The sequence below is a fragment of the Oncorhynchus mykiss genome, chromosome 9 (assembly GCF_013265735.2).
Source record: "Oncorhynchus mykiss isolate Arlee chromosome 9, USDA_OmykA_1.1, whole genome shotgun sequence".
NCBI classification, from domain to species: Eukaryota; Metazoa; Chordata; class Actinopteri; order Salmoniformes; family Salmonidae; genus Oncorhynchus; species Oncorhynchus mykiss.
Window position 1 is genome coordinate 67,219,649 of NC_048573.1, and position 14,518 is coordinate 67,234,166.

General features: G+C 43.4%; 1 protein-coding gene across 4 annotated transcripts in view; it reads right to left on the minus strand.

Annotated features, from left to right (window-relative positions):
• Positions 1-279: 279 nt before the first annotated feature.
• Positions 280-14,518, minus strand: part of LOC110532720 (rho GTPase-activating protein 4) — a 34,669-nt gene continuing 20,430 nt past the window's right edge. For 3 of the 4 annotated variants that reach the window (XM_036988776.1, XM_036988775.1, XM_036988777.1), the window contains exons 8-21: positions 12,560-12,781; positions 12,220-12,321; positions 11,883-12,116; positions 11,637-11,721; positions 9,994-10,021; positions 9,734-9,882; positions 9,453-9,530; positions 6,790-6,918; positions 6,599-6,704; positions 6,051-6,278; positions 5,931-5,971; positions 5,597-5,753; positions 2,071-2,119; positions 282-1,575 (exon numbers count right to left, since the gene is read on the minus strand). In XM_036988776.1, coding sequence (XP_036844671.1) covers positions 1,423-1,575; positions 2,071-2,119; positions 5,597-5,753; positions 5,931-5,971; positions 6,051-6,278; positions 6,599-6,704; positions 6,790-6,918; positions 9,453-9,530; positions 9,734-9,882; positions 9,994-10,021; positions 11,637-11,721; positions 11,883-12,116; positions 12,220-12,321; positions 12,560-12,781 — 1,761 coding nt within the window. In that variant the 3' untranslated portion in view covers positions 282-1,422. Of the gene's footprint in view, positions 1,576-2,070; positions 2,120-5,596; positions 5,754-5,930; positions 5,972-6,050; positions 6,279-6,598; positions 6,705-6,789; positions 6,919-9,452; positions 9,531-9,733; positions 9,883-9,993; positions 10,022-11,636; positions 11,722-11,882; positions 12,117-12,219; positions 12,322-12,559; positions 12,782-14,518 lie in introns of all 4 variants that reach the window. The other variant, XM_036988774.1, reaches the window with a different exon arrangement.

Below are 14,518 nucleotides of genomic sequence, written 5' to 3' on the forward strand. Positions count from 1 at the left end.
CAGTAAGTCCTATCCCTTGGGTTGACCCCTAGACCCTACAGTACGTCCTATCCCTTGGGTTGACCCCTAGACCCTACAGTACGTCCTATCCCTTGGGTTGACCCCTAGACCCTACAGTACGTCCTATGCATTTTTCTATTATATCTATTTTTCTCTCAGCAGTGTTGGGAAGGATCCGTAAGCAAACATTTCACTGTTAGTCTACACCCGTTGTTAACGAAGAATGTGACGAACACAATTTGATTGATTTGATGACAAATCCATATTGTCATGTTGATACCTATCATATCCTCTCAGATCTCCACAAGGGCATAGGGCGAAGGGGATTGTGGTTGATTTGAGACAGAGCAACATTTATCAATGCCTCGTCTTCTTCTTCTTTGTGTGTGTGTATGCACATGTGTGTATGTATTTTTGTGTGTGCATGTGCGTGCTTGTCTTTGTGTGTGTGTATCCTGAACGATTAGCGAACTAGAACATAATGTTCTAAAAATGTGGTTTCCCCCATGCCTTGTCTTGACGAAGACTTCCTTTTCACACTTTTTCTGCACCTCAAAGTGATTCAAGCCTGTTTCGTTTCCTCATTACAGTGTAACAGTCACAGTGATTACACTGTCATTTTCCTGGTCAAAGAGTTAATAATGGGATGCATATGTTATTGGAGCAGTGTACTAAAGACATTTCAAGAACGGGAGAGACTAAATGGACTTTTCTGACCAGAATCCCATTGCCAGCCTGACCAGCCCAAATCTAAAAACCCAATCTTCCCTAACGTTAACCAAAACCCTTTCCATAACCTCATTTTAACCAACTCAGAAATTTAAAAAATCAGTTTGCACATCAGCCAAGACCATTTGTTTATCTCATTAGAACATACATTATCCAAGAATATGACACGTGTACAACATCCTCTGTGTTGATGCTGCCATCTAGTGAGACAATATCTAACTGCAACAGGCTTCTCCTTGCCCTGTAACATGTAAAAATTCATGGGTGGGCATGTGGAGAATATAGGCACAGCCGTTGAGTGAAAAATCAGTGGGGGTTAGGGTTGTGTTGTATCAAACACACTAACAAAAGGCTTCACAGTACGATTCAAACCTTGTCTGTCTGTGACTGTCTATTCACAGGCTCCACAATGGAGGCTGCTGTCTGAGCAGCACAGCAGACACGTACAGTACAGTGAACTGACTTTGGTTAATTTAATCCAGCCATCTGTAATCACACTTAGGCTGCTGTCACAACCTGTCATCACACACCTACAATCATTCAATCAGCCCAAGTCACTCTCCATCGCCCCCCTCTGTGTGTCTTCTCGTCCAAGTCTCGTCTCTCCCCCGTTCATTTCCTCATTAATATATTAATTCCTCCATCCATCTATTCTGGTCCCCTCTCACTTTCTGTCAGTCCAATTGGCCTGATCTAAACAGGCTTTTCCCTTCTCCACCCAATCCCTCCTTTCTTCTGCTGTGGTGGAGGGTGGGAAGAGGTGACCGAGGAGGTGGAGGAGTAGGGAGGGAGGGATTTTCGAGAGAGAAGCTCCTTGAAGACAGAGTTCATCTGGCGGCAGACCTCCTATGAAATGAATAAAGGCAGGAGGGGGACAATGATGAATGGAAGAGTAGAGGGAATGAGAGAAGAGGGGACAAAGATGAATGGAAGAGTAGAGGGAATGAGGGAAGAGGGGACAACAATGAAGGGAAGAGAAGAGGGAATGAGGGAGGAGGGGACAATGATGAAGGGAAGAGAAGAGGGAATGAGGGAAGAGGGGACAACAATGAAGGGAAGAGAAGAAGGAATGAGGGAGGAGGGGACAACAATGAAGGGAAGAGAAGAGGTAATGAGGGAGGAGGGGACAACAATGAAGGGAAGAGAAGAGGGAGAAGGGGACAATGATGAAGAGAAGAGGACAGAGACATTTTTCTTGAGTGGACTCCCTCTAGAGTGGCAGCTTACATCTTATTAGTGTACGCTTAGTGAGTTCAATAGTGAGAACAGTAATTGCTACATCTGCTGCTGGTAAATTAGAGAAATTGTTTAAATATGAGTTTAATGAAAAACATGTCAGACCTCATCAACCTGAACTGTTATATCTTCACTGGACGACAGGTCCTGGGCTCTGTGAAAAACAGAGATTTCAGGTCAAACGCTTTGGTTTATTTAGATCACTACAATTTATGACAATGAAAGCTAAAAAACTACTAGCATAACAAGTCAATATACCCTGTGAATAGCAGAGTAGATGTTACTATCTAAGTCACAGTTCCAGTGTGGGTTAAAGACTTGGTGGTACACGGTACTTCAGTAATAGGTGAAATGTGTCCTAATTACAGTGTAATTACACTAACATGTATTGTAGTTTACTGTAATAACTCATGGTTAAACTGTAATAACACGCAACTGGTGGTCATTTCAGGCTGTAATTACAGAGGTGAAACAAATGCTTGTAACCATGCTTGTTAGAAATGGGCAAGTTCTCCACTAAATGCACCAATTTAGTGTTTTGTTTCTTCTCATCCGATCCAGTAACAACTGTCACGCGATTGTAATCTCTCCTGGATAGAACTAATCTGGGTGTCCGAGATTAGAAATGTTGGATGCTCAATAGGCTCTACCTACCTGTGAATGCCCACTCTTCAAAATGACTGTGTATGTTGCCTATTATGACAACCTGAACCTCCTTACCATCCAAGTGGGAGGATAAACCCACTAGAACAAAGATATTACTAGGTGTTAAAATGAATGAAGTGAAGTGTATAGTGAGGGGTACTCAAATGAAGTGTATAGTGAGGGGTACTCAAATGAAGTGTATAGTGAGGTCTCATAAAAAAGGGTCTGAATACTTATGTAAATAAGGTATCCATTTTTAATAAATTAACAAAAATGTCTAAAAACCTGTTTATGATTTGTCATTATGGGGTATTGTGTGTAGATTGATGGGGGAAAATAATTATTTAATCAATTTAAAATAAAGCTGTAAAGTAACAACATTTGGAAAAAGTCAACGGGTCTGAATACTTTCCGAATGCACTGTACATCACATTAGCTGGCCTACAATCTGTTGCTAGAAGAGAGGAAGAATGTACGACAATTTAGCAAAGACACTGTACAATTAGCCTGCTAGCTAGCTAGCTATCATCACAGACCATCTTCCAATATCTCTGCTGTCATCAGTAACCTGTTTCTATCAATTAGGGTTTAGGCTATAGGTAGGCATGTTGTGTTATCCAGTTGTTGTGTTATCCAGCTAGCATTATACTAATAATGGTGTTTGCTAACACTAATAAGCTAGCTAGTGTTTACATTGAAAAGAAGATACTAATAATGGTGAATGCTAACACTAATAAGCTAGCTAGCTAACGTGAACTCAACCCATTCCGTACAAATGTGCGCAACCGCGACATTCAAACGAGGCTGCAAAGAAAACTAATGGGACTGTAGCGACTGTGTTGACTTCAAAATCTGGGGTGTGAACTAGGTTTCTATTCAAGCGTTGATCGACATGGTAACGGCTCTATACTATTGGAGAAACGTTTTTAAAAACCTCTAAAAACATTGTGGCGTGTCATGTCGTAACGTACAGCACGCATAAAGCAACTATTTTTGTCTTAGAATCTCTCCACCGGGTGCAGCACTCATCCTTTAAAAACAAGACATGGACAGTGACGGGGGTAAGGGGGGGATACCTAGTCATTTTTTGCATCATCATTGCATGCGATCATCATTCTCAAAGCCGCTGTTTACTTGTAAGATCACTTTAGCACCGCCCTAAAAACCCGATTCAAATTCGACACAAACCTTCAAATAGGTGTGTAATGACACATTATATAAACTCTTTATAGTGTTTTATTTACATTTTAGAGGCAATAACGTGATAAGTTGGACAGATCAAGTGAAAAAAAGCCATTTTCCCACACGACATCTCTCCTTCTCAATATCACGCATTGGGTTCCGTACGCATACCCTGAGAACAAGGTTCAGGGAAGATAAGATCATTGAGCTCAGCTAGCTAGCTAGATAAAGTTATCTGTCAAGGCATGGAAAGTCTATTCTGTATGTTAACAAAGTTAGCTAGCTAGCCTATTTATTTATTTATTTAACCTTTAGTTAAGAACAAATTCTTATTTTCAATGACAGCCTAGGAATAGTGGGTTAACTGTCTTGTCAAGGGGCTGAACAACAGATGTTTTACCTTGTCAGCTCAGGGATTCAATATTTCGCTTACTAGTCCAATGCTCTAACCACTAGGCTCCCTGTCGCCCGAGTTGGTAGGCCTACCAAAAATGGCAGCTAATGTTTGCCAGCTAGCTAGCCAACAATAGGCTAGCTAGTTAACTACTTATACTAAATTGTCCAGTGTAACGGATGTGAAACGGCTAGCTTAGTTAGCGGTGGTGCGCGCTAAATAGCGTTTCAATCGGTGACGTCACTTGCTCTGAGTCCTTGAAGTAGTAGTTCCCCTTGCTCTGCAAGGGCCTCGGCTTTTGTGGAGCGATGGGTAACGATGCTTCGTGGGTGACTGTTGTTGATGTGTGCAGGGGGTCCCTGGTTCGCGCCCGGGTATGGGCGAGGGGACGGTCTAAAGTTATACTGTTACATTGGTGCCGTGACCCGGATCACTGGTTGCTGCGGAAAAGGAGGAGGTCAAAAAGGGGGTGAGTGTAACGGATGTGCCCGGGTATGGGCGAGGGGACGGTCTAAAATTATACTGTTACACCAGCACAATTTCTGTATCCAAAAAAGCAAAACAAATGGCATTGAAAACCTACCTTATCTCTCCTCTGTGGACGTTTTTGTCTCCTCCACAACACTGTTTCTTTTGCGGCAATCATCTTATGCACATAACCTTCTACTTGATCCGGGTTCTTTGCACACTGTCAGTATGAGTTTGAAGTCGTTATTTCCAGCACGTTGTGGAGATAATTTCTAAAAGAAATAAGTGCTCCAATGCATCCCATCCAAAAGAAAATTCTTCAACCGTAAAAAAAAAAACCTTGCTAGGTTACATGATGAAATAAGAGGTTGACCATTTTAAGTGAATTTATAAACCATTATTCAACCAAGAACGCTCACAATTTGGCAAGCACTGACTGACCATCTCACAATTTTAGCTGTAATTTATTTATTCATGTGTTAAAGATGTTTGATTGACGCTTAACAAAGTAATTCACCCATTGTCAAGCCCGGTCGTCCTTAGCTACTGTTGCTATCCAGGTCAAATGCACCGTTAAATGTTATAACAATTTAAACACATTTTGGATGTAAACCCCTTATTTTTGCCATGACACTGATAAGCTTCCATGCATTTCAAACAAAAGCTGGACCTGGGCATCAGACTCCAGAGCCCTTTACAGAAAAGTGGTTTGTTTTCAATTGGCTACCACTTTTAACATGGTTAGCGCAGGCTGAAAAATGGTGCGTTGGGATGCTATCGGAAACAAACATGGTAACAAGAATTCGTTGTTACAATTACCACCAGTTGCATGTTGTTAGTGAATTATTACAATAAATTACAATACTTGTTACAGTGTAATTACTTATTTAATAAGGACCATTTAAAACAAAGTGTTACCGAAGTATCTTTGATGGTACTTACTCTTTGCTTATGTATCCGGGGGAGAGGGGCCATCCCTGTGGGGTTATGGGGGACTGTAAGGTGAACTTTCCTCCAGGGGTCACCGTGCCCCCTACTGGTGACTGTCTTGAACTGCAGCTGCTGTTGGCTCGAAATCGCTCCCCCTTTGACTCGGGCTCTGGATCAAGAGTTATTACATTTATTTGACTGAGACAATGCACATCAATCAACATTTCTGTAAATGTGTCAGATTTAGCCAGCTGGATAGTTTCCATCCATAGTTGAACATTTTTCTCATAAAGCATAGATGGGACAAACAATATCTCAGAGTCAAGATAACAGGGCCCCCTTTTACCTTCTTTACTGTGGTGTTCTGAATCCCCTTCTCCCTCCTCACTGCAAAATAAACACAGACCATCACCATCATGTGTGTGTGTCTAAATCGCTGTCCATCTATCCGCGTGTTGTCTCTCACCAGTCGTCTTGCTGCAGCGTCATGCATTTCTCATACATTGGTCCCTGTAGCTCGGCCAGGCTTGGGAAGATGCTCTCGTGCTGCAAGATGATGCTCTTCACCAGGGAGTTGATCTGAGGCTGCAAGGTAACGACATCATCATCCTGCGCCCCTCGTAGCAGACTGGGGCCGAAGCACACAGCCAGGTTATAGGGCTGCATCATGTTCTCATCGCTGTACTGAGACACACTGTGGGAGAGGGGGGAATAAAAACAAAATAATCAGAGCTGAAATTTGCCAGTTTACTGCTGGACTCAGACACGGCCTGGTCAAAAGTAGTGCACTATATCGGGAACAGGGTGCTATTTGGGACGCACCCTAACTTTGTTTTAGGAAAGAAAACATCTGGTTCTCTCTGAGGTTCCTTGACTTCCTCTTCTCTGAACAGACAGCTTTCTGGTAAGTTCATGGTTAGTTCCCCTTGACAATGACATGGACAAAGCACTTGACTTGGACATACAGTGCAGTATATGTGCCCCAAACCAAAGTGTTTGAGCAGAGATACTCACTGATGGAGGAATGCAAAGAGGTATCTCATGACGGTGCTGACAGGTGGTGGATAGGAGGAGATGACTGATTTGAGTTTAGCTGCTCTCTCCGTCTCGTTGTCAATCTCTGGAAGGGTACAACAAAGAAAGAGATGAACAGGAAAAGCATATGAAAACCTACACAATATACACATACACATGCACAGACTTACGTGCGTACTCCAGGAGCTGAGCGGTGCTGTCCTGAGGAAAGAGAGGGTTTTCCAGGGTTCTAAAGTAGAGTTTCAATACTCCTGCTACCGAGTCCAAGTCACACCTGCTGTCTGCCACAGGGTCTTCTCCTACAGGGAATGCCCAGGGCACACTGCCCACCATTATTAATGATCAACACTACAACACAGGACTATGGCTTCACTAGATAGATACCAGACCTGGGTTCAAATAGTACTTGATTTGTTTTCTTTCAAATACTTTGTGTGTTCAATTGAGCCTGCCTGGGTTTGCATTTTTGGGGCTATAACATTGGTTCCATTGTGCCAGGCCAGCTAAATCAAAACAACGTTTATTCATCCCATACACAGGATACAGCAGGTATGAACGGTGCAGAGAAACGCTTACTTGCAAGTTCTCCTCAACAGTTCAGTATTAATATCAATAATAATCAAAAATATAAGTAAGTAAAAAAAGAAAGTGCATAGTAATAACTGGATGTGGTAGAATATGTACAGTGCCTTGCGAAAGTATTCGGCCCCCTTGAACTTTGCGACCTTTTGCCACATTTCAGGCTTCAAACATAAAGATATAAAACTGTATTTTTTTGTGAAGAATCAACAACAAGTGGGACACAATCATGAAGTGGAACGACATTTATTGGATATTTCAAACTTTTTTAACAAATCAAAAACTGAAAAATTGGGCGTGCAAAATTATTCAGCCCCTTTACTTTCAGTGCAGCAAACTCTCTCCAGAAGTTCAGTGAGGATCTCTGAATGATCCAATGTTGACCTAAATGACTAATGATGATAAATACAATCCACCTGTGTGTAATCAAGTCTACGTATAAATGCACCTGCACTGTGATAGTCTCAGAGGTCCGTTAAAAGCGCAGAGAGCAAGGAAGAACAAGGAACACACCAGGCAGGTCCGAGATACTGTTGTGAAGAAGTTTAAAGCCGGATTTGGATACAAAAAGATTTCCCAAGCTTTAAACATCCCAAGGAGCACTGTGCAAGCGATAATATTGAAATGGAAGGAGTATCAGACCACTGCAAATCTACCAAGACCTGGCCGTCCCTCTAAACTTTCAGCTCATACAAGGAGAAGACTGATCAGAGATGCAGCTAAGAGGCCCATGATCACTCTGGATGAACTGCAGAGATCTACAGCTGAGGTGGGAGACTCTGTCCATAGGACAAAAATCAGTCGTATATTGCACAAATCTGGCCTTTATGGCAAGAAGAAAGCCATTTCTTAAAGATATCCATAAAAAGTGTTGTTTAAAGTTTGCCACAAGCCACCTGGGAGACACACCAAACATGTGGAAGAAGGTGCTCTGGTCAGATGAAACCAAATTTAACTTTTTGGCAACAATGCAAAACGTTATGTTTGGCGTAAAAGCAACACAGCTCATCATACTGAACACACCATCCCCGCTGTCAAACATGGTGGTGGCAGCATCATGGTTTGGGCCTGCTTTTCTTCAGCAGGGACAGGGAAGATGGTTAAAATTGATGGGAAGATGGATGGCGCCAAATACAGGACCATTCTGGAAGATGGAGTCTGCAAAAGACCTGAGACTGGGACGGAGATTTGTCTTCCAACAAGACAATGATCCAAAACATAAAGCAAAATCTACAATGGAATGGTTCAAAAATAAACATATCCAGGTGTTAAAATGGCCAAGTCAAAGTCCAGACCTGAATCCAATCGAGAATCTGTGGAAAGAACTGAAAACTGCTGTTCACAAATGCTCTCCATCCAACCTCACTGAGCTCGAGCTGTTTTGCAAGGAGGAATGGGAAAAAATTTCAGTCTCTCGATGTGCAAAACTGATAGAGACATACCCCAAGCGACTTACTGCTGTAATCGCAGCAAAAGGTGGCGCTACAAAGTATTAACTTAAGGGGGCTGAATAATTTTGCACGCCCAATTTTTCAGTTTTTGATTTGTTAAAAAAGTTTGAAATATCCAATAAATGTCGTTCCACTTCATGATTGTGTCCAACTTGTTGTTGATTCTTCACAAAAAAATAAAGATATAAAACTGTATGTTTGAAGCCTGAAATGTGGCAAAAGGTCGCAAAGTTCAAGGGGGCCGAATACTTTCGCAAGGCACTGTACACAACACAATATAATAAAGTATTTGAAAGAGAAGAGCAACTTGTTGAACCCAGGTCTGCACTAGATGAAGCTAGAGCAGCAGACAGGAGACAGCTGACAGGAGACAGGGACAGAAGACAAAAACAGGAGACAGGGACAGAAGACAAAAACAGGAGACAGGGACAGCAGGCAGGGACAGCAGGCAGCAAACAGAGACAGGGACAACAGCCAGGAGACAGGGACAATAGGCAGGAGACAGGGACAGCAGACTGGAGACAGTGACAGAAGACAGGGACAGTAGACCGGAGACAGGGACAGAAGACAGGGACAGTAGACCAGAGACAGAAGACAGGGACAGTAGACCAGAGACAGTGACAGAAGACAGGAGACAGTGACAGAAGACCGGGACAGCAGACAGGAGACATGGGACAGCAGAACGGAGACAGCAGAACGGAGACAGCAGACCGGAGATAAAAAGAGAGACAGGGACAGCAGACTGGGACAGCAGACAGGGACAGCAGACAGGGACAGCAGACAGGAGACGCAGACAGGCCTACCTCGCTCAAAGGCATCTCTCAGACTGTTGACCTTCCCCTGAGACCCTGGTACTCTGAAGATACCCTCATGGTGGAGACCTACAGTATGGGATGGATTGACATGAAGACATTGACAAATACACAGTACATTTGTTGTTTGTAATGTACACTACAGTGCAACAGCAGAGCGTCTTGTTCCAGGTGCATGTTCTGGCCGGAACATGTTCCACACAGTATCAGGATGGATATGTATCAAGCTAAGATGATAAGGTATGTTCTGCTGGGCTGTTTCAATGCCTCACCGTTAAGGTTGATGAAGCGAATGCAGCTTTCCACCACTACAGGTATCTCCTGTCCTGATGCCTGTATGAAGGAGAGCATGTCTCCGGTGAAGAGTTTGTGGGTGTACTGGACACTGGGTTGACTCTTACTCCTCACACGCAATAACTTCCTGGAGGGGGTGGAGACACCTCTAGTCAGATGAGTATAGCACAGTGCACTAAACTGTTATGTCACTCTTATGAGGCAGTTATAAAGGCCTTACAGAAGACTGTAACTCTACCTGGTTTGATGACCATTGGTTGGTTCAGCTAGGAAGGGAAGAAAACGCAATGATTAAGATAACATTTTTTTATTTTTATAAATGGCCACAATGACACTTGGGTTGTAATCAAGCCTGCCTCTTTGTGAACGAGCGGAATCATGAACAGTGGTTTGTTCGCTATGTTCGCCTGCCTCTTTGTGAACGAGTGGAATCATGAACAGTGGTTTGTTCGTTATGTTCGCCTGCCTCTTTGTGAACGAGTGGAATCATGAACAGTGGTTTGTTCGTTATGTTCGCCTGCCTCTTTGTGAACGAGTGGAATCATGAACAGTGGTTTGTTCGTTATGTTTGCCTGCCTCTTTGTGAACGAGTGGAATCATGAACAGTGGTTTGTTCGTTATGTTCGCCTGCCTCTTTGTGAACGAGTGGAATCATGAACAGTGGTTTGTTCGTTATGTTTGCCTGCCTCTTTGTGAACGAGTGGAATCATGAACAGTGGTTTGTTCGTTATGTTTGCCTGCCTCTTTGTGAACGAGTGGAATCATGAACAGTGGTTTGTTCGTTATGTTCGCCTGCCTCTTTGTGAACGAGTGGAATCATGAACAGTGGTTTGTTCGTTATGTTCGCCTGCCTCTTTGTGAACGAGTGGAATCATGAACAGTGGTTTGTTCGTTATGTTCGCCTGCCTCTTTGTGAACGAGTGGAATCATGAACAGTGGTTTGTTCGTTATGTTTGCCTGCCTCTTTGTGAACGAGTGGAATCATGAACAGTGGTTTGTTCGTTATGTTTGCCTGCCTCTTTGTGAACGAGTGGAATCATGAACAGTGGTTTGTTCGTTATGTTCGCCTGCCTCTTTGTGAACGAGCGGAATCATGAACAGTGGTTTGTTCGTTATGTTCGCCTGCCTCTTTGTGAACGAGTGGAATCATGAACAGTGGTTTGTTCGTTATGTTCGCCTGCCTCTTTGTGAACGAGTGGAATCATGAACAGTGGTTTGTTCGTTATGTTTGCCTGCCTCTTTGTGAACGAGTGGAATCATGAACAGTGGTTTGTTCGTTATGTTCGCCTGCCTCTTTGTGAACGAGTGGAATCATGAACAGTGGTTTGTTCGTTATGTTCGCCTGCCTCTTTGTGAACGAGTGGAATCATGAACAGTGGTTTGTTCGTTATGTTCGCCTGCCTCTTTGTGAACGAGTGGGATTATGAACAGTGGTTTGTTCGCTATGTTCGCCTGCCTCTTTGTGAACGAGTGGAATCATGAATAGTGGTTTGTTCGTTATGTTCACCTGCCTCCCCTGGATTTGCCTTTTTAGCAGCACATTCACCCCCCTCTCAAACGGCTATCTCCGCCCTCTCGGTGAACAGGATGAGGGCCTGAGACGTGACACGAACTAGCCCAGCTCTGAGTCGGCTCTGGACTCAACTAGTCTACTAGACACGCTGCTGACAGTGTGTTTGCAAAAGGACATTTTTAAAACATCCCACGACGCCTGCCGTGTCTACAGACATCCCCCAAACAAACAAAGAAACGACTCGGAGAATGACTCCACAGCTACCCCCTTCCAGATCTTACTAAAACTCCAAGCCTGGGTACTGCCCTGATGGGGCTATAAGTCATGTTGAACAGTTGTGTTTATTACAGAAGTAGTTAGTGCTGTACCTTTCTCAACCGCCACTTTAAGCAGATCATGTTTCGCCTGTAGTTTAGATACCAGAGAGCTTTTACAGAGATACTCCTTCACGTTCTGAGGGAAGATATAAAACACAACTCTTCATGATGATGAAAATGTTCATCATCATCATCTACTTGTATTTCATTCTCATCATTAATACCATCATCACCACTATTATAGTGAACTACTGTTGGCCTGACCCTTATGTGTAGGTCAGTGTAATAATGACTCACAGCACAGTAGAGTATCTCAATTTCCTGCAGGTTGGCTCTGCGTCTGGCCAGACTGGGTCTGCTACTGCTGCTGGCCAGGCTTTCATTGCTTCCCCCTTGACCTTGGCTCTGAGGCGGGAACTGGAGATGGACCTGGGAGCCCTGGGTCTGGTTGCTGGAGGGTGGAGGATCCAGGTCATCATCACTGATACCTTCTAGCAGGGCAGAGCGGGCCGTCTGGAGCTTCTTACCTGCCTGGGAGGATGGAGTGTCAACTTAATCCAATCAATTTTGTTCCAATACGACTGTTGATGAAAAAAGTCTATAAATGTGATTGATTGATTGGACTGGACTGTACCTCCTCTGTTTCCTGAGTGAACCCGGTGAGCTTTGACTGCAGCTGTTGGAACCTGGTCTCCATCTCACACCTAATCTCCTGTTCTGCACTCACCTCACACACCTAACAGGGGCAGGCACAGGGACAGACAGAGGGACAGGCACAGAGACAGACAGAGGGACAGAGGCACAGGGACAGAGGCACAGGGACAGATGAGAATCAGGTGATATCGGACAGGTGGAAGCAAAGACACATGACATCCAGATACACAACCCACACATTCTTAAACATATTTGCAGAAAATAAAAGCACACAGACACTCCCCACCCCACATGACAGCACTCCACCCCACCCAGTCTACCTGGTCTCCATCGCGTGGCTGGTAGTGGAAGCGGAGGGGAAGACAGAAGGTGTTGGTGTGAGTCTGTAGCAGGTAGTCTCTGTCCTGAATCTGGTCCAGTCCAGACACAGCAGTGTGGAGCTGCTGCAGCCCTCCACTCAGGTTCTGCTGGGCCCGGGAGCGGCTGGACAGGTAGGAGCGTAGCACACGGGACAGAGAAAGGTGGTAGCCCATGTCTGAACACTGAGGGAGAGATGGAACTGTTGCAGGGGTTGTACTGTATTGATTCTGTTCCAACCATGTTATGTGAACACTGTAAAGGGGTTGTACTGTATTGATTCTGTTCCAACCATGTTATGTGAACACTGTAAGGGGGTTGTACTGTATTGATTCTGTTCCAACCATGTTATGTGAACACTGTAAAAGGGTTGTACTGTATTGATTCTGTTCCAACCATGTTATGTGAACACTGTAAAGGGGTTGTACTGTATTGATTCTGTTCCAACCATGTTATGTGAACACTGTAAAGGGGTTGTACTGTATTGATTCTGTTCCAACCATGTTATGTGAACACTGTAAGGGGGTTGTACTGTATTGATTCTGTTCCAACCATGTTATGTGAACACTGTAAAAGGGTTGTACTGTATTGATTCTGTTCCAACCATGTTATGTGAACACTGTAAAGGGGTTGTACTGTATTGATTCTGTTCCAACCATGTTATGTGAACACTGTAAAGGGGTTGTACTGTATTGATTCTGTTCCAACCATGTTATGTGAACACTGTAAAGGGGTTGTACTGTATTGATTCTGTTCCAACCATGTTATGTGAACACTGTAAAGGGGTTGTACTGTATTGATTCTGTTCCAACCATGTTATGTGAACACTGTAAAGGGGTTGCCGGCGACAGGTAGCCTGGCGGTTAAGAGCGTTGGGCCAGTAACCGAAAGGTTGCCGGTTTGAATCCCCGAGCAGTCTAGGTGAAACATTTGTCAATGTGCCCTTGAGAAAGGCACTTAACCCTAATTACTCCTGTAAGTCGCTCTGGATCAGACCGTCTGCTAAATGACTATGTCAAATGTAATGTTGCCATGAATTAGACAGTAATTTACAGGCAGCTGTGGCAAGTAAAAGGCTGTATTTCATAACACGGTAGACCTACTGTAATATAAATACAGTATCAAAGCAAGTATTGTCTAATAATCACACAGTACAATACTGTAAAATGTACTGTATTATTCTGTAAAAAAGTAAATGCTACCATAATCGGAATGAATCGGTCCCAGCTGAGAGACTGAAAAACAGCTTCTATCTCAAGGCCATCAGACTGTTAAACAGCCATCACTAGCACATTAGAGGCTGCTGCCTATAGGCATAGACTAGATATCACTGGCCACTTTAAGAAAATGGAACACTAGTCACTTTAATAATGTTTACATATCTGGCATTAGTCATCTCATTATGTATATACTGTATTCTATACTACTGTATCTTGGTCCGTTCTGCTCTGACATTGCTCCTTCATATATGTATATAGTATTAATTCATACCTACTTAGATGTGTGTGTATTGGGTATATGTTGTGTAATTGTTAGATATGACTTATTACTGCACTGTCGGAGCTAGAAGCACAAGCATTTCGCTACACCTGCAATAACATCTGCTAATCACACGTATGTGACTAATAAAATTGTATTTGATTTGGTTGAATGAATAACATTTATTTGGGGGGAGGGGTTTGTATTTCACAGTATTTTACTGTAATTACAAGGGATTGGTGCAAGCAGGTTGGCTGCTAGGTGACATGTTAACACATTACAGCATATTAATGAATATTTGGTGTTTTATATCACTTTCACTTCCAGAGGGCTTAACAAAGGCTTCAGCACAGGCAGCGACAACAGGGCAAAACAGACCAGAAGAACATGGTAAAATGCTCAACCATTAGATTTAAGATTTGTTGCCATTACAATCTGCCACC